Source organism: Nerophis ophidion, linkage group LG23 (assembly GCF_033978795.1).
Source record: "Nerophis ophidion isolate RoL-2023_Sa linkage group LG23, RoL_Noph_v1.0, whole genome shotgun sequence".
Taxonomy (NCBI): domain Eukaryota; kingdom Metazoa; phylum Chordata; class Actinopteri; order Syngnathiformes; family Syngnathidae; genus Nerophis; species Nerophis ophidion.
The window spans coordinates 28,118,413-28,144,205 of record NC_084633.1 but is presented as its reverse complement, the minus strand read 5'-3'; the positions used below and the strand labels follow the sequence as shown (position 1 = coordinate 28,144,205).

The following is a 25,793-nucleotide window of genomic DNA, read 5'->3' as shown; positions in this document are numbered from 1 at the left end:
GAGTACCTAAATGGGTCGGACGACTCGCTAAATATAGCTAAGACAGGGGGTGTCCACACTTTTTCACTAGTGGGCTGCATTGGGAGAAAAAAATTTGCTCGGAGCCCGAAAGCATGGATATTAAACATATGTTTGAGCCATTTCGGACATAATTACACATATGTCTTATGTTTTCATGAAGAGATGTGCGATAATATCGGGCTGCCTATATTATCGGCCGATAAATGCTTTAAAAATGTGATATCGGAAAATATCCGTATCGGTTTGTGTGCCGGCCCAATCACATAATATCTATAGCTTTCCACACGCACAAGTGAATGTAATGCATACTTGGTCAACAGAATCAGAATCAGCTTTATTGTCATTACGCAGGGTAACGAGATTGAGGCCATTCCATACAATGCGATGTGTGCATGCAGGAAAGCAATGTGTAAATATATAAAAATATAGAAGTACAAAAAAAGGTGTGGAAGAGAACAGTGTACACTCTATACACTCTGTACAATGTAAACTCTATATACTCTGTACAAATGTGACACTATACACTGTACAAATTTACACACAACAGCTGTAAAGGTCACACTGAAGGTGGCCATATGAACAACTTTAACACTGTTATAAACTGTGAACCCACGCTAAACAAGAATGACAAACACATTCTGGGAGAACATCCACACTGTAACACAACAGTATAAATACCCAGAATCCCATGCAGCACTAACTCTTCCGGGACGCAACAATATACATCCCCCCTGCTACCTCCTACTCCCCTCCCACACCTCAACCCCGCCCACCTCAACCTCCTCATGCTCTCTCAGGGAGAGCATGTCCCAAATTCCAAGCTGCTGTTTTGAAGCATGTTAAAAAAAATAATGCACTTTGTGACTTCAATAATGAATTTGGCAGTGCCATGTTGGCATTTTTTTTCCATAACTTCAGTTGTTACATTGTTTAATGCATCCAGCGAGGCATCGCAACAAAATTAGGCACAATAATGCGTTAATTCCACGACTGTATATATCGGTTGCTATCGGAATAGGTAATTAAGAGTTGGACAATATCGGAATATCGGTCAATAAGGCATTATCGGAAATCTCTATTTACATTTCATGCTTTGTTTAAAGTCAATTTAATTATACAGTAATAGCTTAAATGACTGTATATTTGGTATGTTGCTCTATTATTGGTATGTGCTCACAACATCTGTATTTTTTTCTATTCTTGCTAGCGTTTGTCAGGAAGAAAAGTGAAAATCAATCAATCAATGTTTACTTATATAGCCCTAAATCACTAGTGTCTCAAAGGGCTGCACAAACCACCACGACATCCTCGTAATTTTCTTATACTTTAGATAGGCGTCAAACACACATATATAAATGTATATATATACACATATATATACACATATATACGTGTGTGTGTATGTATGTATGTATGTGTATATATATATACACACACACACACACACACACACACACACATACATATATATATATATATACATATATATATATATATATATATATATATATATACAGTATATATATATATATATATATATATATATATATATATATATATATATACACATACATACACACACACACACACACATACATACATACATACACTTCAGTATTGGAGCATTCACACAATTCCTGAGGAATGTCCTCATCTAATTTAAATATGATTTGCATATTTAAATTGGGGCATGGACAGGGAGTGGCCAACCACTCCAACTTGTGTGCTCATTTCCACGTAGATTGGGATGTACGAAAGAAACATTATTGGATTCATACATCTGAATTTATTGTGTGTGTACGAAGTTTTGTGGACTAGAGCAGTGGTTCTCAAATGGGGGTACGCGTACCCCTGGGGGTACTTGAAGGTATGCCAAGGGGTACGTGAGATTTTTTTTAAATATTCTAAAAATAGCAACAATTCAAATATCGTTTATAAATATATTTATTGAATAATACTTCAACAAAATATGAATGTAAGTTCATAAACTGTGAAAAGAAATGCAACAATGCAATATTCAGTGTTGACAGCTATATATTTTTGTGGATATGTTATATAAATATTGATGTTAAAGATTTATTTTTTGTGAAGAAATGTTTAGAAGTAAGTTCATGAATGACAAAATTGTGTCAACTAGAACCAGTTTATCCCAGCCTTCATATGACCCTTCTGTTCCTCTGCATTTCTCTTCAGTTGGAGCCGGTGTCGTTTTCTTTTTTAAATGACACAGTTATTCATATGAAACCCTCTGGTTCTCCTGCAGATGCCCTCCTACCTCGCCTGTTTAAGGAGGTATTTGCTACTATTGGATCAAGTGTCCTTAACATTATCAATAGTAGCCTCTCTTCTGGAATAGTTCCAGTATAGTTTAAACATGCAGTGGTACGACCTCTACTTGAAAAACCAAGCCTCGACCCCTCTCTCCTCTCCAACCTCAGACCAGTTGTTCTTAACCTGGGTTCGATCGAACCCTAAAAGGTCCGGTGAGTCGGCCTCAGGGGTTCGGCGGAGGTCAAAACACACCCGACTCTTCGTGTGAATACAAACTTCTCCCTATCGGCGTATTACAGCTGACTGATTTGCAGGTGTGTAATATGTTGTGGGTTTATGCACTGTGTTGGCTTTGTTGTTTGAACAAGGTGATGTTCATGCACGGTTGATTTTGTGCACCAGAAAAAAAAACATGGTAGCACTTTAGTATGGGGAACATATTCACCATTAATTAGTTGCTTATTAACATGCAAATTAGTAACATATTGGCTCTTAACTAGTCATTATTAAGTACTTATTCGAACCCTGACCCTCACCCTAACCAAGTAACTCTAAATTAAGTCTTTATTACTTAGAATATGTTCCCCTAGTGTCCAAATAACTCTAAATTAAGTCTTTGTCACTTAGAATATGTTCCCCATACTAAAGTGTTAGGAAAAACCTAAAATTTTGTCTTGAATTTGAAAAAAACAACCAAAAACATTACATTTTTCGGTGAATGCACATATGAAACTGGTGGGGTTCGGTACCTCCAACAAGGTTAAGAAGCACTGCCTTAGACCTATTTCTAATCTTCCATACATTTCCAAAATATTAGAGAAGGTTGTCTACAGTCTGAGCTGTTCGAGTCCGGTTTTAAAGCCCTCCACAGCACAGAGTCAGCCCTTCTAAAAGTTTTTAACGATATCCTCCTGTCAACTTATTCTGGTAAATATGTTGTCCTGGTGCTTTTAGATCTGTCTGCTGCGTTCGACACCGTCGACCACGCCACCTTAATCATTCGTCTTGAGAACTGTGTGGGTATTAACTCAACTGGTTCCGGTCGTACCAAGCCGACAGGAGTTTTTGTGTAAAAATAGACAGTTTTATGTCTTCCACAGCTCCTCTACCACACGGGGTCCCCCAGGGCTCTATCCTTGCCCCAATCTTATTTGCGCTTTACCTTCTCCCCCTTGGTTCTATTTTTAGGAAGTACGGTATTGCATTTCATTTTTATGCCGACAATTGCCAGATCTATTTTCCCATGGCACAAAATAACACGGTTCAACGTCTCATTGACTGCCTGCTCGACATCAAAGCCTGGCTTTCAGCTAACTTCCTGAGCCTAAATGAAGACAAAACAGAAGTTATGTTGTTCGGTCTAAGTCGCTCTCCCTCCCCCAACGTTGACTTCGGGACTCTGACCCCGTATCTCAGCGACTGTGTCACAAACCTGGGGGTAAAGTTCGACTCAGATTTTAAATTCGAAAAACAAATCAGCAGCGTCGTTCAAAAAAGCTTTTATCATTACGCCAAATAGCGAAAGTGAAACCGCTTCTATCAGGACATGATCTCGAGAAATTAATCCACGCCTTTGTCTGGAATCGTTTAGACTACTGCAACGCCCTGTATGTCGGCATTAGCCAGGCCTCCCTCGCCCGCCTGCAGCTCGTGCAGAACTCTGCTGCTCGTCTGCTAACACAGACCCGCAGACGCGAGCACATCACCCCTATATTAACGTCCCTTCACTGGCTCCCTTTGCATTACCGAATCAATTTTAAACTCCTCCTATTTGTTTTTAAATGTCTAAACAACCTCGCGCCAACATATCTCTCTGACCTCCTTCAGCCTTACCGCCCCACCTGATCCCTAAGGTCAGCTGATCAGCTGCTACTGACGGTCCCTGACACAAGGCTGAAGCTTAGAGGTGACAGAGCTTTTGCCGCTGCTACTCCCAAGCTCTGGAATGACCTACCTCTGAGTGTTAGACTAGCCCCCCCTCTTCCTGTTTTTAAATCTCCCTTAAAAACATACTTTTATTCCATGGCTTTTAACACTAAGTGATATACATCCTGCAATGGCGCCCCATTATACACCTGATGTGAACCTGTTTGTATGTTTTAATTATTTTATTTTATTTAGTTATTTTTTATCATGTTCTGTTTGTGTTGAGTTGTTTGCTCGGTTCTCGTTTTTAACCTGCCCATTGTACAGCACTTTGGCTACCCCAGTGGTAAATTTTAAATGTGCTTTATAAATAAAGTTGATTTTATTTGATTTGATAAATCCAGATGGATCTCTATTACAATCACATTAAGTTAATGATTACTTCTATGTGTAGAAATCTTTATTTATAATTGAATCACTTGTTCATTTTTCAGCAAGTTTTTAGCTGAGATAGGCGCCAGCGCCCCCCGCATCCCCAAAAGGGAATAAGCGGTAGAAAATGGATGGATGGATGGAAGTTTTTAGTTATTTTTATATCTTTTTTTCCAAATATTTTAAGAAAGACCACCACAAATGAGCAATATTTTTGCACTATTAAACAATTTAATAAATCAGAAACTGAAGACATAGTGCTGTATTTGACTTCTTTATCTCTTTTTTTCAACCGAAAATCCTTCATAAATATATTTATTGAATAATACTTTAACAAAATATGAATGTAAATTCATAAACTGTGAAAAGAAATGCAACAATGCAATATTCAGTGTTGACAGCTAGATTTTTTGCGGACATGTTCCATAAATATTGATGATAAAAATGTCTTTTTTTGTGAAGAAATGTTTAGAATTAAGTTTATAAATCCAGATGGATCTCTATTACAATCCCCAAAGAGGGCACTTTAAGTTGATGTGTAGAAATCTTTATTTATAATTGAATCACTTGTTTATTTTTCAACAAGTTTTTATTTTTATATCTTTTTTTCTAAATAGTTCAAGAAAGACCACTACAAATGAGCAATATTTTGCACTGTTATACAATTTAATAAATCAGAAACTGATGACATAGTGCTGTATTTCACTTCTTTATCACTTTTTTTCAACCAAAAATGCTTTGCTCTGATTAGGGGGTACTTGAATTAAAAAAAGGTTCACAGGGGGTACATCACTGAAAAAAGGTTTAGAACCACTGGACTAGAGCATACACCTTTTTTAATAGGACATCTACGCAAGTGAAACACATGAGGCCCCAAAAAACTGGATTACGATATAACAGTCCAAATGTGTAAAAGTAATTTAATGAATGTATGTATGTATGAGCATTCTGACCTGCAGGCCAATGATGTTGCGTCCTTCCCGCAGCTTCTCTGGAGCGAAGCGGCGCTGCTGTTTCTCAGCATATTTCACTCCCATGTTGTACTTGGAGTGGAAACCTTTTGACTTAGCCTGAAAAATAAGAATGTAAAATGTCAGCGTTTGAGTTTTGTTGCTTTTTGTTACTAGTTACCATAAATTGCTGACAGATAGTAGTGAGAACTGTTCGCTACTTTGGGTAAGAAATGGCAACAGCGGAGGAGGATCCATGTGCATGTACGAGCCAGTCTGCCCCACAACAAGAGGATAGAGCAGGGGTGTCCAAAATGTGGGTATATTTTCTATCCATTTTCTACCGCTTGTCCCTATCTCAGCTGCATTCGGGCGGAAGGCGGCGTACACCCAGGACAAGTCGCTACCTCCTCACAGATAGACAGACAACATTCACACTCACATTCACACACTAGGGACTATTTAGTGTTGCCAATCAACCTATCCCCAAGTGCATGTCTTTGGAGGTGGGAGGAAGCCGGAGTACCCGGAGGGAACCCACGCAGTCACGGGGAGAACATGCAAACTCCACACAGAAAGATATCGAGCGCAGGATCGTATTGTGAGGTAGATGCACTAACCCCTCCCAACCGTGCTGACCCACTGTAAACATGACAATATATGTTTTTTTTTTTTTTAAACAGTTTGGTATTCAGAATCCTACCTTAAGAAAAAACAAACAAACTGCGGTACCATTTTTACATGTACAGCAATACACTGTGAAAACAGCAACCATATTTATTATGCAAAAAAAATGGCAGCTCATCACCAGAATTTCACAGTAAAATAGAGTGTGACTGTAAAGCTTATGGTAAGATTCTGCCATTTTTTCACCGCAAAATCCGCATTTATTTTTTTCCTTAAAGTGTAGGTAAAATATACATTTACTAATTAGATGCATAGGTAATTGTGTGACAATATCATGCACATGTATGTTTCTTTTATTAATGATTCAAGCCAAAACTGCAACGTGGCTCGCAATGAAAACAAGTTTGACACCCCTGAATTAAAAAAACATCATAAAAAAGTATACAAATGTGATTTAAACCTGATAGTTAAAAGGTGCATTGACTAAAATCTTAACTAAAAAGAGAAGTTTTCAAATGTTTCTTAAAAAGTGTCAACACAATCAAGATCACGAAGGGGCTGGTGCAAGTTCTTCCAGGATCTGGGAGCTATAGTCTGGAATGCCAGGGTTTTAAAATTAGTTTTTGGGATCTTTAGAAGACCCTGGCGAGTAGGTGCATAACAAGTCAGTGATGTACTTAAGGCTGGGCAATATATCGATATACTCGATATATCGCGGTTTCGTCTCTGGGCGGTACAGAAAATAACTATATCGTGATATTGGAGTATACGTTCTCACGCAGTTGCTTTTAGCTGTGGGCATTACACTGCAGGCTCTTTTCACTCTTTCTTGTCTCTCCTTCTCACACAGACGTATAACAAGCGCACCTTTTTACATACGTCACATATATGCCCTAGCAGAGCAGAGTGGTAGCAGCATGGGTAACATTAGCGGTTGTGTGAGTGGTAATATGAGAGAAAGAAGGTGCGAATCTGGTAATAAATGAAGGAAGAATTAAAGGCCTACTGAAACCCACTACTACCCACCACGCAGTCTGATAGTTTATATATCAATGATGAAATATTAACATTGCAACACATGCCAATACGGCCTTTTTAGTTTACTAAATTACAATTTGAAATTTCCCAGGAGATTCGTCCTGGAAACGTCGTGTAATGATGACGTGTACGCAAGACGTCACGGGTTTTTAGGAAGTATGAGCGATACGCACACACACACAGCTAAAAGTAGTCTGCTTCAACGGCATAATTACACATTATTTTGGACATCTGTGTTGCTGAATCTTTTGCAATTTGTTCAATTAATAATGGAGAAGTCAAAGTAGAAAGATGGATTTGGGAAGCTTTAGCCTTTCGCCACACAAACACACGGTGATTCCTTGTTTAAAATTCCTGGAGGTGAAACGTTACTATGGATCAGAGCGTGGTCAAGCGAGCATGAATCAAGACGGAATGTTAACCAGCAGGTTTCGGTGAGAAAATTGTGGTTAAAAAGTCGCTTCTTACCGGAGAAAAGCTGATCTTGTGCCGTCCATAGCTGCCGTCGACTCCCCTGAGACATTGGCGTCAAGACACCCGTGGAGACACCCTTCCGACTATCAGGTACTATTTAACTCACTAAAACACTAGCAACACAATAGAAAGAAAAGTGATTTCCCAGAATTAAGCTAGTAAATGTGTCTAAAAACATCGGAATCCGCCCCAATCGTGTTTTTTTTTTCTAGTCCGTCGCTATCAATATCCTCAAACACGAATCTTTCATCCTCGCTCAAATTAATGGGGAAATTGTCGTTTTCTCAGTCCGAATAGCACTTTTTGATGGAAGATCCCATTATAAACAATGTGAATATGTGAGGAGCCCCCACACTTGCGACGTCATCGTTTGCGACTTCCGGTAGAGGCAGGGCTTTTCTCTTAGCACCGAAAGTTGCGAACTTTATCGTGAATGTTCCCTACTAAATCCTTTCAGCAAAAATATGGCAATATCGCGAAATGATCAAGTATGACACGTAGAATGGACCTGCTAACCCTGTTTAAATAAGAAAATTTCATTTCAGTAGGCCTTTAATTCCCAAGAAAAACAGCAGGGGGTCCATCGTCTGGCGGTAGTTTGGCTTCAAGCGGGAAGATGTCGAACAGACAACCGTAATTTTTCAATTGTGGGGCAAAAGTATTGCTAAAAAAAGTAGCATTACTGCTCATTTTTAGCATAATTTGAAAAGTCACCTGCTAGAGAATGAGGAGTGCTTGAAACTCCGCATGTCAACATCTCCGTCGGTGCCACACCAACAAAATGCCGAGGCAACCATTTCCACATCAATACCATATGAAAAAAATAGTCCACAACTGATGGAGATAATGTCCGCAGCAACCTACCACATAGCGAAGGACATACACTATTTGATTTCCTATTATGAAGATCATTTTTAATTTGACGCTTATTGAAATATCTTGCGTGACATCATGCACAAAAGTGCACTTTATTTGTTTTTAACTATTGTAGTGGCGTTCTGTACAAAAAGTGCACTTTAATTTAGTGTTTTGATATGTCATCTTAGTGACATCATGCACAAAAGTGCACTCATAGCTTGTTTTAAAATGTCTGACAATCTTGCACTTTCTGTTTTGGAAATGACATGAATGTATAAACACACTTCTGGTCAATTGACTTAGTTGTGATTTCCCTCTCTGCATGAAAGTTTAAAAGTAGCATATATTAATGCAGTATGAAGAAGAAAGTTTTAATGTAGACACATAGAATCATCATACTGCTGTGATTATATGTATCAAGTGTTCATTCAAGGCTAAGGCAAAATATGGAGATATATATGGTGTATCATGACATGGCCTAAAAATATTGAGATATTAAAAAAAAGGCCAAATCGCCCAGCCCTAGATGTACTGAGGGGCCCCACCATACAACGCACGGAGGGTCAGGACTAAAATCTTCAACTGAATTTGACTGGAAGCCAATGAAGACTGGATCAAATGGGGCTGATATGGGCTGTTCGGGGTGCACCGGTCTAAAGTCTGGGAGATGCATTTTGTACCGTCCGAAGTCTCTTTAGCGAGGACTTGTTGAAAGAGCAAAGAGAGAATTGCCATAGTCAATAGAAGATCAAATTGTTTTCGAGATCCAATTTTGACAGCAAATTAAAAATATTTATAAAAACAGTTCTTGGTCAGTTGACGACAGTGACCCTCCCAAGACTTTGACTGATGGGACACAACACCAAGGTTTCTGAATCTGCTTTAAACAGACGCAATGGAGTTGATCCATGTTTGTTTGATATACTCAACTTGATGTATCACTTGTATTGTCTTCACACCAGGCTTGTCCCGATATCAATATTTTGCTACCAAAATGTATTTCGCTACTTTTCTAAATAAAAGGGGACCACAAAAAAATGGCATTATTGGCTTTATTTTAACAAAAAATCCTAAAGTACATTAAACATATGTTTATTATTGCAATTTTGCCGGTACTTTTTAGAGGCGGTATAACACCAAATATGATTCATTAGTACACAGGTACTAGTATAGTACTAAGTACAACCCTAGTTCAAAGTGTACAAACCTACGAAAATAGGGACTTTTGTCCTGACTGGAAGCATTAACGTTATTTCTTATAAGGATAATTTGCTTCTAAAAAAACTCCATAAATCCAATGAATACGCAGCTCTCCCCTTTTGAAAATATTCCATGTTAAAGACAATTAAGAAACAATATGGTGGACTCTCCTCACCATTCCTGCCAGGGCGATAAGCGAGGACTGGACCTGAGTGTGGTTGACATTCTCGAACAGATCGTTGGCCTCAAAGATGTCGTGAGGCTTCAGGCCGTACTCTGTAATTGCACGGACAAAATTCCCGATGTTCTCCAACTGAGGAAGAAGAGAAACAGCTGAATGTAGCACATTGTAACGCCATTCAATCAGGAGAAAATATGTTACCATACATGGAGGTTAACTTGTGTCTTTATTACAAAACCTTTGTTTGGACTCTGAAATTATATCAGTGAATGTTTTTGCATTTGCATTTTGTAAGATGTTATTATTATTATTATTATTATTATTTACATCAAATTATGACATATTATAGCAATTTCACTCAATAAAAATTTTGTGACCAAAATTTGTGTGTTTAAAAATTCAGTTTAAGATACAGTGTGTAAAAAATCATGAAAAAATAGTGCATGAAAATTTTGTGAATAAAAATTCAGGTTGAAAACATTTAAGGCTGAAAAATTCAGTGTCAAAAATCTTGGGGAAGAAATATTCAGTGTCAAAAAAGTTGGGGAAGACAAATTCAGTGTCAAAAAAGTTGGGAAATAAAAATTTTGTGTCAAAAGTTGGGGAAGAAAAATTCAGTGTCAAAAAAGATGAGAAATAAAACTTCAGTGTCAAAAAAGTTGGTGAATAGAATTTCAGAGTCAAAAAAGTTGTGGAAGAAAAATTCAGTGTTAAAAAGGTTGGGGAAGAAAAATTCAGTGTGAAAAAAGTTGGGGAAAAAATGTCAGTGTCAAAAAATTTGGGTAAGACAAATTCAGTGTCAAAAAAGTTAGGGAGGAAAAGTTCAGTGTCCAAAAAGTTGGGGATGAAAAATTCAGTGCCAAAAAAGTCGGGGAAGAAAAATTCAGTGTAAAAAAAGTTGGGAACGAAAAATTCAGAGTCAAAAAAGTTGGGGAATAAACATTTTGTGTCAAAAGTTGGGGAAAAAAGATTCAATGTCCAAAAAGTTGGGAAAGAAAAAATCAGTGTCAAAAAAGTTGGGGAAGACAAATTCAGTGTCAAAAAAGTGGGGGACGAAAAATTCAGTGTCAAAAAAGTTGGGGAAGACAAATTCAGTGTCAAAAAAGTTGGAAAATAAAAATTCAGTGTCAAAAAAGTTGGGGAAAAAAATTCAGTGTTTGTACACTGATTTTTTTTTTTACAATGATTTTTTTGCGCTGAATTCCAAAACACTAACACGCATTACTTTTTTTTTTACTCAAAGAAATTGTCAGCATAATTTTATTAACAAACACCAACAATTTGGTGTCCAAACTAAAGCTTTTATAATAAAAATAGCAATTAATGGTGTCATAATCCTACTGTACAGCAGCTGTGGTTCACTTATTTGTCACATTTTGAGAAAATGAGAACTTTTTCACATTTATGTTACAGCTTTTGTGCCGGAAACCTCATCCTGACTATGTTACCACACCCTGTGTTGACATTTGACATTACCTGGTGCCAGTTTTGACTGGAGAGGTTGATCTTCCTCACAGAGCCGGGCTGAAGAACATTGATGAGTCTACAAACACACAAAGACAAGCATCACACATGAGATGCGGTACAAGGAAATGTGTTGTTGCACTTTAAGCTTGGCAAGCACATTGGTTCTAAAATCATGATTGACTTCATATTAGAAACATCTCTGAGTAAGGTGCAGTGCATTTAGTATCATGGTGCAACCATTCGTCAACATTGTGCAAAATGAAATGTGTCCGGAGGACGCGACTCAGCATAGCTACTCAAACAACTTGACGGATTTAGATTGACGATGACTGCTAGTTCAGATAGTCAATGACTAGTCAGCGACGAGTCAACAACTAGTCGACTAATTCTTTAGAAAGTCGATGACTAGTCGAGTAATTGTTAAAATAGTTAACTAAATGTTGGGATAATCGCCGACTAGCCGACTCATTGTTAAGATAGTCAACAACTAGCAGACTAATCGTTCATATAGTCGATGACTAGTTGCGTAATCGTTCAGGTAGTCCATGACAAGTCGCCTAATCGTTCAGATAGTCGATGACAAGTCGCCTAATCGCTCAGATAGTCGATGACTAGACAACCAATCGTTCAGATAGTCAATGACTAATCGTTCAGATAGTCGATGACTAGTTGACTAATCGTTCGGATAGTGAATGACTATCGGACTAATCGTTCGGATAGTCGGTGAGAAGGAGACTAATCGTTCGGCTAGTCGATTGAATAGACGACGAATCGTTTGGATAGTCAACGACTACTCAACAAATCAGTCGAATAGTCAACTGATAGTCAACTAATCGTTCGGATAGTCGATGACGAGCATACTAATAGTTCGGAGAGTCCATGACTAGCCGACTAATCGCTCTGATAGTCGTTGACCAGCAGACTAATCGTTAGGATAGTCGACTACTAGTCGACCAATCGGTCGGATAGTCGATGACTAGTCGACCAATCGGTTGGATAGTCGATGACTAGTCAACCAATCGGTCGGATAGTCGATGACTAGTCAACCAATCGGTCGGATAGTTGATGACTAGTAGACTAATCGGTCAAATAGTCGATGACTAGCAGACTAATCGCTCGGATAGTCGATGACTAGCAGACTAATTGCTCGAATAGTTGATGACTAGTGGACTAATCGTCAGATAGTCGATGACTAGCAGACTAATCGCTCGGATAGTTGATGACTAGTGGACTAATCGTCAGATAGTCGATGACCAGTCGACTAATCGGTTGAATAGTCGATGACTAGCGGACTAACCGCTCGGATAGTCGATGACTAGTAGACTAATCGTCGCATAGTCAATGGCCAGCCGACTAATCGGTCGAATAGTCGATGACTAGCGGACTAATCGTTCGGACAGTCGACGACTTGTCGACTAATTGTTTAGATAGTCGACGACTAGTCGACTAATTGTTTGGATAGTCGACGACCAGTCGACTAATTGTTTGGATAGTCGATGACTAGTCGACTAATTGTTTGGATAGTCGATGACTAGTCGACTAATTGTTTAGATAGTTGATGACTAGTCGACTAATTGTTTTGATAGTTGATGACTAGTCGACTAATTCTTCAGATAGTCAATGACTAGTCAACTAATCGTTTAAATAGTGGCTGAGTAGCAGACTAATCGTTAAGATAGCCGATGGCTAGCCGACTAATCGTTAAGATAGTCGATGAACAGTCGACTGATCGTTCAGATAGTCGATGACTCGTCGACTAATTGTTCAGATAGCTGTTGACTATCAAAATAGTGGTTAGTTGCAGCCCTAGTTGGCATAAATCGGGTGTGTTGGTGAAACTCACTCGCATAGCATGACTCCATCCTTCAGACTCTCCATGAAGTTCTCTCCAATCTTGGTGCCGGTCACATCCTGAATCCACAGCCTCAGCTCCTCCTCCATATGGGGGTCATACTTCCCTGCCAGCTGAGGAGATGGGAGAGGTTAAAGGTCAGGGCTGACCTTACAAGTATATGTAAGTACGGGGTGTTGAAGTAACAACATATTCATTGACTTGGCTTCTATCTATCCCTGCAAACCATGTTAGAGCTGAGGACACCTTGATAGACAAAGCACTATTCTCAAATATTAAGGACGCCAGATTACTCATGATTATTATTTTTCACGATTCTCAATCGATTACATTTTTTTTTTAAACATTTCATTACTGAAATTTTATAAATGTTTTATTATGATTTTTTTTTACATTTGACTTTATTAAACGTTTGGGTAGAATTTTGTCAAAGAAAAAAATGTTGTTGTTTTTTCAGTAATAAAGAAACTGATCAGAGCTGTGTACCTATTTTATGGAGGAATGTAGTTAATCATATTACTGGCACTCAATGTTATTAAAAAGTATTGATTTTGAATCGAGAATCAATTATGAATTGAATAATTACCCCTAAGAATCAAATCCAATCGTGCGGTGCCCAAAGATTCACAGCCCTGTCAAACATCAATTATTTGTGTTTAGGTTTTGTACCAAATTTTTCGAAGCATTTGTCCTGAGAAAATAACAATATCAATGATTTGTGTAAATCCTTTCGACCAACAGTGATTACATTTAAAATTACATTTTTTACGTCTATGTGAACTGATAAAGCATGAAAAATATAGGTTGTGTTAAAATGATGGACAAAATGTATAAACAGCTCCTCCTTTTACTACACTGCAAAAACTGAAATCCATCCATCCATCCATCCATCTCCTTCCGCTTATCCGAGGTCGGGTCGCGGGGGCAGCAGCCTAAGCAGGGAAGCCCAGACTTCCCTCTCCCCAGCCACTCCGTCTAGCTCTTCCCGGGGGGTCCCGAGGCATTCCAAAGCCAGCCGGGAGACATAGTCTTCCCAACGTGTCCTGGGTCTTCCCCGTGGCCTCCTACCGGTTTGACGTTCCCTAAACACTTGCCCAGGGAGGCATTCGGGTGGCATCCTGACCAGATGCCCGAGCCACCTCATCTGGCTCCTCTCGATGTGGAGGAGCAGCGGCTTTACTTTGAGTTCCTCCCGGATGGCAGAGCTTCTCACCCTATCTCTAAAGGGAGAGCCCCGCCACCCGGGGTTGGAAACTCATTTCGGCCGCTTGTACCTGTGATCTTGTCTTACGGTCATGACCCAAAGCTCATGACGATAAGTGAGAATGGGAACGTAGATCGACCGGTAAATTGAGAGCTTTGCCTTCCAGCTCAGCTCCTTCTTCACCACAACGGATCGATACAATGTCCGCATTACTGAAGACGCCGCACCGATCCGCCTGTCGATGTCACGATCCACTCTTCCCCCACTCGTGAACAAGACTCCTAGGTACTTGAACTCCTCCACTTGGGGCAGGGTCTCCTCCCCAACCCAGAGATGGCACTCCACCCTTTTCCGGGCAAGAACCATGGACTCGGACTTGGAGGTGCTGATTCTCATTCCGGTCGCTTCACACTCGGCTGCGAACTGATCCATTGAGAGCTTAAGATCCCGGCCAGATGATGCCATCAGGACCACATCATCTGCAAAAAACAGACACCTAATCCAACGGCCACCAAAACGGAACCCTTCAACACCAAGAAATTCTGTCCATAAAAGTTAGGAACAGAATCGATGACAAAGGACAGCCTTGGCGGAGTCCAACCCTCACTGGAAACGTGTCCGACTTACTGCTAGCAATGCGGACCAAGCTCTGACACTGATCATACAGGAAGCGGACCGCCACAATAAGACAGTCCGGTACCCCATACTCTCTGAGCACTCCCCACAGGACTTCCCGAGGGACAACGGTGAATGCCTTCTCCAAGTCCACAAAGCACATGTAGACCGGTTGGGCAAACTCCCATGCACCCTCTAGAACCCTGCCGAGAGTATAGAGCTGGTCCACAGTTCCACGACCAGGACGAAAACCACACTGTTCCTCCTGAATCCGAGGTTTGACTACCCGGCGTAGCCTCCTCTCCAGTAAACCAGAATTAACCTTACCGGGAAGGATGAGGAGTGTGATCCCACGATAGTTGGAACACACCCTCCGGTCCCCCTTCTTAAAGAGAGGGACCACCACCCCGGTCTGCCAATCCAGATGTACGGCCCCTGATGTCCATGCGATGCTGCAGAGTCTTGTCAACCAAGACAGCCCCAGAGCATCCAGAGCCTTAGGGAACTACAGGCGGATTTCATCCACCCCCGGGGCCTTGCCGCCAAGGAGCTTTTTAACTACCTCAGCAACCTCAGCCCCAGAAATAGGAGAGCTCACCACAGATTCCCCAGGCACCACTTCCTCATAGGCGTGCTGGTGGGATTGAGGAGGTCTTGGAAGTATTCCCTCCACCGATCCACAACATACGCAGTCGAAGTCAGCAGAACACCATCCGCACCATACACGGTGTTGACAGTGTACTGCTTCCCCTTCCTGAGGCGGCGATTGGTGGTCCAGAATTGCTTCGAAGCCGTCCGGACGTAGTTTTCCATGGCTTCTCTTAACTCCTCCCATGTCCGAGTTTTTGCCTCTGTGACCGCTAAAGCTGCACACCGCTTGGCCCGTCGGTACCTGTCCACTGCCTCCGGAGTCCTATGAGCCAAAAGAACCCGATAGGACTCCTTTTTCAGCTTGACGGCATCCCTCACTGCTGGTGTCAGCCAACGGGTTCTGGGATTACCGTCACGACAGGCACCAACAACCTTGCGGCCACAGCTCCAATCAGCCGCCTCGACAATAGAGGTGCGGAACATGGTCCACTCGGACTCAATGTCCCGCATCTCCCTCGTGACATGTTCAAAGTTCTTCCGGAGGTGTGAATTGAAACTCTATCTGACAGGAGACTCTGCTAGACGGTCCCAGCAGACCCTCATAATGCACTTGGGCCTGCCAGGTCTGCTTGGCATCCTCCCCCACCATCGTAGTCAACTCACCACCAGGTGGTGATCGGTAGAAAGCTCCGCCCCTCTCTTCGCCCGAGTGTCCAAAACATGAGGCTGCAAATCCGATGACACAACTACAAAGTCAATCATGGAACTGCGGCCTAGGGTCTCCTGGTGCCAAGTGCACATATGGACACCCTTATGTTTGAACATGGTGTTTGTTATGGACAAACTGTGACAAGCACAAAAGTCCAATAACAAAACACCACTTGGGTTCAGATCCGGGCAGCCATTCTTCCCAGTCACGCCTCTCCAGGTTTTACTGTCGTTGCCAACATGAGCGTTGAAGTCCCCCAGCAGAACAAGGGAATCTCCCAGGGGAGCTCTTTCCAGTACTCCCTCGAGTGTACCCAAAAAGGGTGGGTACTCTGAACTGCTGTTTGGTGCGTAAGCACAAACAACAGTCAGGACCCGTTCCCTCACCCGAAGGCGGAGGGAAGCTACCCTCTCGTCCACTGGGTTGAACTCCAACGTGCAGGCTTTGAGCCGAGGGGCAACGAGAATTGCCACCCCAGCCCGTCGCCTCTCACTGCTGGCAACGCCAGAGTGGAAGAGAGTCCAGTCCCTCTCGAGAGAACCCGTTCCAGAGCCCCTGCTGTGCGTCGAGGTGAGTCCGACTATATCCAGCCGGAACTTCTCTACCTCGCACACTAGCACAGGCTCCTCCCCCCCCCCAGTGAGGTGACGTTCCACGTTCCAAGAGCTAGCTTCTGTAGCCGAGGATTGGACCGCCAAGTGCCCTGCCTTCGGCTGCCGCCCAGCTCACATCGCACCCAACCTCTATGGCCCCTCCTATGGGTGGTGAGCCCATTGGAGGGATGACCCACGTTGCCTCTTCGGGGGGACAGGCCCGACCAACAGGCGCTCGCCATTGTGCACCAACTCCGGGCCTGGCTCCAGAGCGGGGCCCCGTTACCCGCGTCCGGGCAAGGGAAATCGGAGTCCATTATATTGTAATTCCATAGAAGTCTTTGAGCTGCTCTTTGTCTGATCACTCACCTAGTACCTGTTTGTGTTGGGAGACCCTACCAGGGGGAATGAAAGCCCCCGGAAAACATAGCTCCTAGAATCATTGGGACACGCAAACTCCTCTACCACGGTAAGGTTGCAGCTCAGAGAGGAGTGGCAGCTCAGAGAGGAGAATGAAATCTATGTAAGATGAAATATATCAAATAAGGGTGATATTTGCTTATTTTCAGTCTGATAAGATAATTCTTCTCACTAAGCAGATTTTATGTAAGTCTTTTAATTGTTTTAAGTGTTTTGGTCCTAAATGATCTCAGTAAGATATTACAGCTTGTTGCTGAGATTTTATGAACTATATTGAGTAAAACATGCCCCCACCCCAAAAGGGAGAAGCGGTAGGAAAAAAATGAATAGATGGATGCTTGAAACTAGAATATGACGTGCTGCAAAGCTGTGTCATCAACACTCACAAGTATAAAACTATTTTTTTTAAAGTAATAATTTCTTACTTCTAGCATGAAAAAAAAAAAATCATGACTTTGACACAATTATGTCTTATAATTAAAACCGATGACAACCAAATGGTCTTTGCTGGGGGGGGTTTTCAATGAAAAAATAGAAAATACGTACTCATATACACAGTACAGTAAACTGAAAGTTAATATTGAAACATTTAACATGTGACATTTCAAGCAATTTTGAACAGAAATAATTAATCCCCGTGTGTGTCCGCGCTAGAGCTGCATTTCACAGCCATCTGTACTACTTTATTTAAAATACGTAAATAATTTAGGAGGAAAACAACATGATCACAAAGCCAAATGTCTCGTTTTGGGGATATTTCAGCTTAAATTGGAAGGGCAATATGAGCCCATCAACACGGGCGAACCAGAGAGAATGCCGTGATTGCATGATGGCAACAGTTTTTCCAAAATTTAATTTAAAAGGGAACAACACTTTTTGGAAAATGTTGCCTATTATTCACAATCATTATGAAAGACGTGACGGGGGGATTTTTTTAATGCATTCTAAAGATTAAATAAGCCTAAATAAAAGTCCGCTTATAGCCTTATAGCGCAGCCATTGGGAGCTCCTCTATTTCGCCCACAAAGTCAAAAAAATAACAATTAAAAAAGCGCCCACAATACTCCATTTACATTTCCTGGCTTGAATATTAACCAAGTATTAGTAATCGTTATTGTAAGTGCTAACACAGACAAACTATTTATAGCATCCTTTTGTTTACATCATTGAGTGGTCTGCTGTTTCCTCGCTTCCTTGCACCCTGGAAGTTTATTCTAGATCATAAATCACGCATCTCACCTGGACAGAACAAGTCTGAGTAGGTATTCTGACAATTTGGTAAACTTAGACAGTCATTTAAGACACGAAAATGGACAGAATGACACAAAAAGACCCCCGCATCCTTCTAAATGGGAATTTATAAACATTTTAACAGTCGGCATCCTAAAGACAGCAGACATTGTACAATAAATGATGTTGTATTATGTTTGTTTGCTCTCATAACGCCTGCAGTGAGTAATAATCAGTGACAGAAAAAAAAAAAAAAAGCAAACGTCAAATAAATGCTTAAAATGATCAAAATATGTAAACATTAAATGTTATTATAAATGTTAGTAAATTACATATGTACACACACATAAAACCTTAATGGAGGTGTTCAGATGTTTTTTTAAGGGCTTCATTGGCGGAATTGCGCTCCTCATATAGGCTTCATTGCAAGCAGACAGACATTTGATCGCATTTATTTAATATTTAGAATGCAAAAAGATTAAAAATAATAACATCCACAGTCATGTCTTTCATAACGATTATGAACAAAATTCCAAAGAAAGTGGAGTGCAATTCCCCTTTAAACTGTTCAATATGTATTCAGGTTGAATTTTTGCTTACAGAAATTATAGTCCATTTATTTATTTTGGTTTATTTCTTTGAGATGCCTGATATAGATCCGACCTGGGCAAATTAAGCTTTTCAATCTGGCCTGCCGGACATTCCCAAATAATTTTTTCTAGATCTTTAAGATGGAAAGTGTAGCTGCCATTATGATGTGCACTCATGTTTTCTAATGACAGTAAGTTTTGATCCATACAAAGTATTTCAATGGTTGGAATATGCACTTTTGCATGATGTACTAGTTACTATGGTCATCTAATTTGTTACTATGGTCATCTAATCAGTTACGATGGTCATATAATTGGTTACTATGATCATCTAATTAGTTACTATGGTCATCTAAGTCACAGCAGCTCAGACGAGGCACCAAGCAGTGTGGGTGGGCAGCGTTTCCACAGAGTGTCAGCCTGAAATGTGGGTGTCAGGGACAGACGCGGAAAGAGATTTTTTACAACAAAGTTCTAAAGCTTAGTGATATATCAGATGTATCAGATTGTAGGTGGGTTTATTTTTTTACCCTTCGCGTTCATATTGGCTGTTCGTTGCATTTTGCTTAGTTGTAAAATATATCGATCAAGAGGGGGTGTGACGTTCATGTTGTCAATATTCAGTGTTTTATCGTTTATAGTTAATATTGTAAATCCCACATTCTTTATTTTCATGTACATTCTGGGTGTCTCATTCAGGGGGGGCGTGTCCGTTTTTTTTTCTTTGTCATGAAAAAGGCAGGTTTTTGCGGTTGGTGCACTAATTGTAAGTGTATATTGTGTTTTTTATGTTGATTTAATAAAAAATAAAAAATAAATACAAATGTATTTATTTATTTATTTTTATTTTTTTTAATAAAAATTAATAAAAAATTATTCTGCGGCCCGGTACCAATCGGGCCACGTCCCGGTGGTTGGGGACCACTGGTCTAGGATGCCCAAAAAATGTTGGACAATTCTATGCTCCCAACCTTGTGGAAACAGTTTGGAGCAGGCCCCTTCCTCCTCCAACATGACCGTGCACCAGTGCACAAAGCAAGGTCCATAAAGACATGGACAACAAAGTTTGGTGTGGATGAACTTGACTGGCCTGCACAGAGTCCTGACCTGAACCCGATAGAACACCTTTGGGGTGAATTAGAACGGTGACTGACAGCCAGGCCTTCTCCACCAACATTAGTGTGTGACCTCACCAATGCGCTTTTGGAAGAATTCCTATTAACACACTCTGCAACCTTGTGGACAGCCTTCCCAGAAGAGTTGAAACTGTAATAGCTGCAAAAGGTGGACCCACATCATATTGAACCCTATGGGTTAGGAATGGGATGGCACTTCAAATTCATATGTGAGTCAAGGCAGGTGGCCAAATACTATACACACACTGGACACATTTTTTTCCTCTAAATTTGCCCCCCGCCCCGAGTCAAAATAATGGCCAGGTCTAGTATAAAATATAAAAATGGAAAATCGAGTTGAGAGAAAACTCCAATGGGGTTTTTCCTCCAAATGGTGCAGCCTTACTAGACCGTATGAGATGACATGGGAGAAGTGTGAAAAGGAGGTTTGTGGACCCTGGTCACCTTTTCATGAACACGTCACAGTGGCAGATAAGTCTGACATCAGCAGCCAACGCAACGTTTCCAAGTGGGAGGTGGGGGGATAGTGGAATAGTGCAGCGACGACTTGATCACACCAAACTTGGGAGAAACAGCTTTCCCCAGACACGCCGCCTCCCTCTGACCGACCTGCTCCCCCTTGCCGATTGGCCAGGCTCATGTTTCGCACTGGCTTTTCCAGAATATTCCCTTTTACAGTGAAGAGCATTCAGCGATGACAGGCGCAGCTTCCAGCCAAGGTACTGAAGTTGTGTTGTTCTATTTCCCCGTGGAGTCACAACTGATTTTATGGACATTATTATTTTACAAAACAGAATACCAGCACTCAATAAAACCTAAAAAAAAAAAAAAAAAAAAAAAACACACATGGAGGGAACAGATGGTCCACTTTTGTAGCTGATAAACATTTCTATTGTATAAGATTGTACATATTTTTCCTTATTCATTTGTTGAAAATCTAAAATTTTTTACCATAGGAAGCCATATATATATACAATTGATGTGTTCCAGACACTCATAAACATGAACACAAAACTGCTTAAAAGAGAATATTTAGAGTTTGACATGCAGAAAACAAGGGAAATGTAATCATTTATATGCTCGACAAACTACGGCCGTGAATCTTTGGGCACCACACGACTCTGTTCCATTCTTGGGGGTAACGATTCGATTCGGAATAGATTCTCGAGTCAAAATCTACATTTGTTTTTAATAACAATGTAAGCCAGTGATATGATTAACAACATTCCTCCATAAAAAAGATACCAGCTCGGAGAAATGTTTGCATTACTTAAAAGAAAACTGGTTTTGTCAAATACAAACAGAGCAACAAGAGAAGTATCCAACACTTGTCTTTTCTAAGGTAAATCTGTACTGCAGATATTGATTATCAACATCATTATGATATGGCTGAGTGACTGGACAGGACAGTTTGAAAAAATAAAAATAAAAACTAATATTTTTTAAATTTTTATTTTTTAAATCGATTGAGGATATTCATAAATAAGAATCGCGGTAAATCTGATTTTTTTTTTGACACCCCTACCACAAACGGCATCTCCATGTCAAATATGTGTATATTAGGGATGCACCGAAATGAAAATTTGTGGCCGAAGACGAAGCAAAATCAAACGCTTGGCCGAAGGCCGAATACCGAATAATGAATGCAGTTTTTCATAATTTTTTAAATATTGTATAAATAGCCTAAAATAAATATTTAGACATGTTTTTCAAATAAAGTATTTTTTTATTGAATATTGACATTTTTTTAATATTCCAGTAGCCTTTGCTTTTCAAAAAAAGCACAAAGTTTTTCATTTATATTAGGCCTTCAAACAAAACATGCATTCCAAAAAAAAATAAAGTGCATTAAAGTGGATGAACCCACAACAAATGAATTATTGTCCTTTTGGCAAAAGTCTGCTTAACCCCAGTAGATATGCTAATAATGTAAACTGAAGGCTCAAGTAAATCTCAATTAAGTGTGTGCTTGTAACCTCATACACTTATACAGGTAGCCTACACAACAGGCTAATAATGTAAACAGAGGCCCCACTAAATCTCAATAAGTGTGTGCTTGTAACCTCATACACTTATACAGGTACACAACATATCCCAACGTCACCGCGTCAAAAAATGCGTCACCCGCCACTATTCGGCCTTGTTTTTAACTCATTCCACCAAAGGCCGAATGTGGCTTTTTTTGCCATATTCGGCCGAATATATTCGGTTACCCTAGTGTATATATATACACAAACATACATACGTATATATATGTGTGTATATATATATATATATATATATATATATATATATATATATATATATATATATATATATATATATATATATATATATACACACACACACACACATGTATATATACACACATATAAATATATATACACACATACACATATATATATATCCATATACACACACATACATACGTACATATATATCTATGTACACATATATACATATATGTATATATATCTATATACACATATATACATACATACATACATATAGACATATATATACACATACATACACATACAGACATATATACACATACATACATACTGTATATACACATACATGCACATAATAATAATAATGGGTTAGATTTATATTGCGCTGTTCTATTATTAGATACTCAAAGCACTCACAGAAATGTGGGAACCCATCATTCATTCACACCTGGTGGTGGTAAGCTACATCTGTAGCCACAGCTGCCCTGGGGTAGACTGACGGAAGCGTGGCTGCCAGTTTGCGCCTACGGCCCCTCCGACCACCACCTGTCATTCACTCATCATTCATCCACCAGTGTGAGCGGCACCGGGGGCAAGGGTGAAGTGTCTTGCCCAAGGACACAACGGCAGCAATTTGGATGTCAATAGGCGGGGAGCGAACCTGCAACCCTCAGGTTTCTGGCACATACATATTAACACACACATACACTGCTTTGCACACCCTTGGCATTCTCTCCATGAGCTTCAAGCACACCTGTGAAGTGAAAACAATTTCTGACGACTATCTCTTGAAGCTCATGGAGAGAATGCCAAGAGTGTGCAAAGCAGTAATCAGAGCAAAGGGTGGCTATTTTGAAGAAACTAGAATATAAAACATGTTTTCAGTTATTTCACATAGCTTCACATGTGTTCATTCATAGTGTTGATGCCTTCAGTGACAATCTACAATGAAAATAGTCGTGAAAATAAAGAAAAGGCACTGAATGAGAACGTGTGTCAAAACCTTTGGCCTGTACCGCACACACACACAACTTAACTTGCCCTCAATGTAAACAAGTTTGACACCCCAGGTCGGGAGAGAGGATAATATAACAGCAATGCGTCAGAATTGTCACAGTCAGAACACCGCACAGACGAGGATGTCGTTCCACAAATTGGATCGATACCATCATGACATCTGCCTCCTATGATCATTCCTCCAGCAACATTATATATGATATTTAGGCCACTGCCAAACTAATGCGATTCCAACCAAAAGGGAGCAACTATGATCAATCTAGCAGGCAGTTGTAGCGCAGCATGGACGTCTGGGGAGCTCATTCCAGGTGAAGATGTCGTCACATGTCTGCCACGGAAATCGTCAGAGTGCGACTTTGAATCAAGTGAATTCCACACTGGGGCGACGGTATGCCTGCTGGGATCAGGTGGCATGTTGGGGGACTCACTCTTACCATGTGTCTAGTCCTTTTGTCATTGTTGGAAGACAATTAAGGAACGAGAAGAAAAAGAGAAACTTTGCCATTTGAATATTTGATCATACCAGAGCTTTGCAGTGAAGGCGTATAAAAAAAAAAGCTCGGTTTACATTGGACTAGCGTTGTACGGTATATCGGTAACTGTATAGTATCACGATACTAATTAATTTTTTATATCTTTCCTTTCTAATCCATTTTCTCCCATTTGTTAGTCCAGGTGTCTCCTAGCTGCTCAGGCAAATTGTATTGTCTAAAAATGCATTTTCCCATCGATAATGTGACATCATCTCGTTCAACATAAATGGAGTGCTTGCCCAAAGTCAACTATACATACATACATAATACATATACGCATATATATATATATATATATATATATATATATATATATATATATATATATATATATATATATATAGTTGTTTATTTTCTGTTAAATGTATTTCTTTGTATAAAACAGAACTTCTTTGAAAGGAAGCCAACCACCATAACAATTCCCATCCCTTGTCGACTCAATCCAATCCAATCCAATCCACTTTATTTGTACAGCACATTTAAACAACATAAATGTTTCCAAAGTGCTGCACAACAATGTTAAAAACAATATTCAAATATTATCCTTAGCTCCATCAATGACTGAATAAAAAAACAAAACCAATATAAAACAAATGTAAAAATAAATATGCTTAAAAACTATTTTAAAGGCTAAAACGAATTAAATCAATAAATAGGGAGGGTTCTAATTAGAGATGTGTGATAATATCGGACTGCTGATATTACCGGCCGATAAATGCTTTAAAATGTAATATCGGAAATATCAGTATCGGTTTCAAGAAGTAGAAAGTTTGACCTTTTAAAACGCCGCTGTACAGAGTTGTACACGGACGTAGGGAGAAGTACAGAGCGCCAACAAACGTTAAAGGCTCTGCCTTTGCGTCTTGACCCAATCACATAATATCTACGGCTTTTCAGGCACACAAGTGAATGCGAAGCATACTTGGTCAACAGCCATACAGGTCACACTGAGGGTGGCCGTATAAACAACTTTAACACTGTTACAAATATGCGCCACACTGTGAACCCATTACCAAACAAGAATGACAAACACATTTCGGGAGGACATCCATACCGTAACACAACAGAAACCCTTGCAGCACTAACTCTTCTGGGAGGCTACAATTCAGCCCCCGCCCCCGCTACCCTCTACCACCTCACTCCCATATCAACCCCGCCCACCTCAACCTCCTCATGCTATCTCAGGGAAAGCATGTCCCAAATTCCAAACTGCTGTTTTGAGGCATGTTAAAAAAAAAAAAAAAGCGCTTTGTGACTTCAATAATAAATATGGCAGTGCCATGTTGGCATTTTTTTTTACCATACCTTGAGTTGATTTATTTTGGAAAACCCTGTTACATTGTTTAATGCATCCAGCGGGGCATCACAACAAAATCAGGCATAATAATGTGTTAATTCCACGAATATATCGGTATCGGTTGATATCGGAATCAGTAATTAAGAGTTGGACAATATCGGAATATCGGATATTGGCAAAAACGCCATTATCGGACATCTCTAGTGCTAATTTTTTTATGGCTGTTAAGTAAGTCCTGCAGAGGCAACACGGACATCAGTGTGCATCTACGTTAGCTGTATTTTTCAACTCATGTATGTAAATATATTAAAGGCCTACTGAAACCCACTACTACCTACCATGCAGTCTAATAGTTTATATATCAATGATGAAATATTAACATTGCAT

General features: G+C 40.1%; 1 protein-coding gene across 1 annotated transcript in view; it reads right to left on the bottom strand.

Annotated features, from left to right (window-relative positions):
* cnn1b (calponin 1, basic, smooth muscle, b) overlaps positions 1-25,793 on the bottom strand; it is a 57,954-nt gene that overhangs the window by 10,342 nt on the left and 21,819 nt on the right. Inside the window, exons 2-5 of the mRNA XM_061885563.1 lie at positions 13,229-13,350; positions 11,395-11,461; positions 9,913-10,050; positions 5,544-5,660 (exon numbers count right to left, since the gene is read on the bottom strand). Coding sequence (XP_061741547.1) covers positions 5,544-5,660; positions 9,913-10,050; positions 11,395-11,461; positions 13,229-13,350 — 444 coding nt within the window. The remainder of the gene's footprint in view (positions 1-5,543; positions 5,661-9,912; positions 10,051-11,394; positions 11,462-13,228; positions 13,351-25,793) is intronic.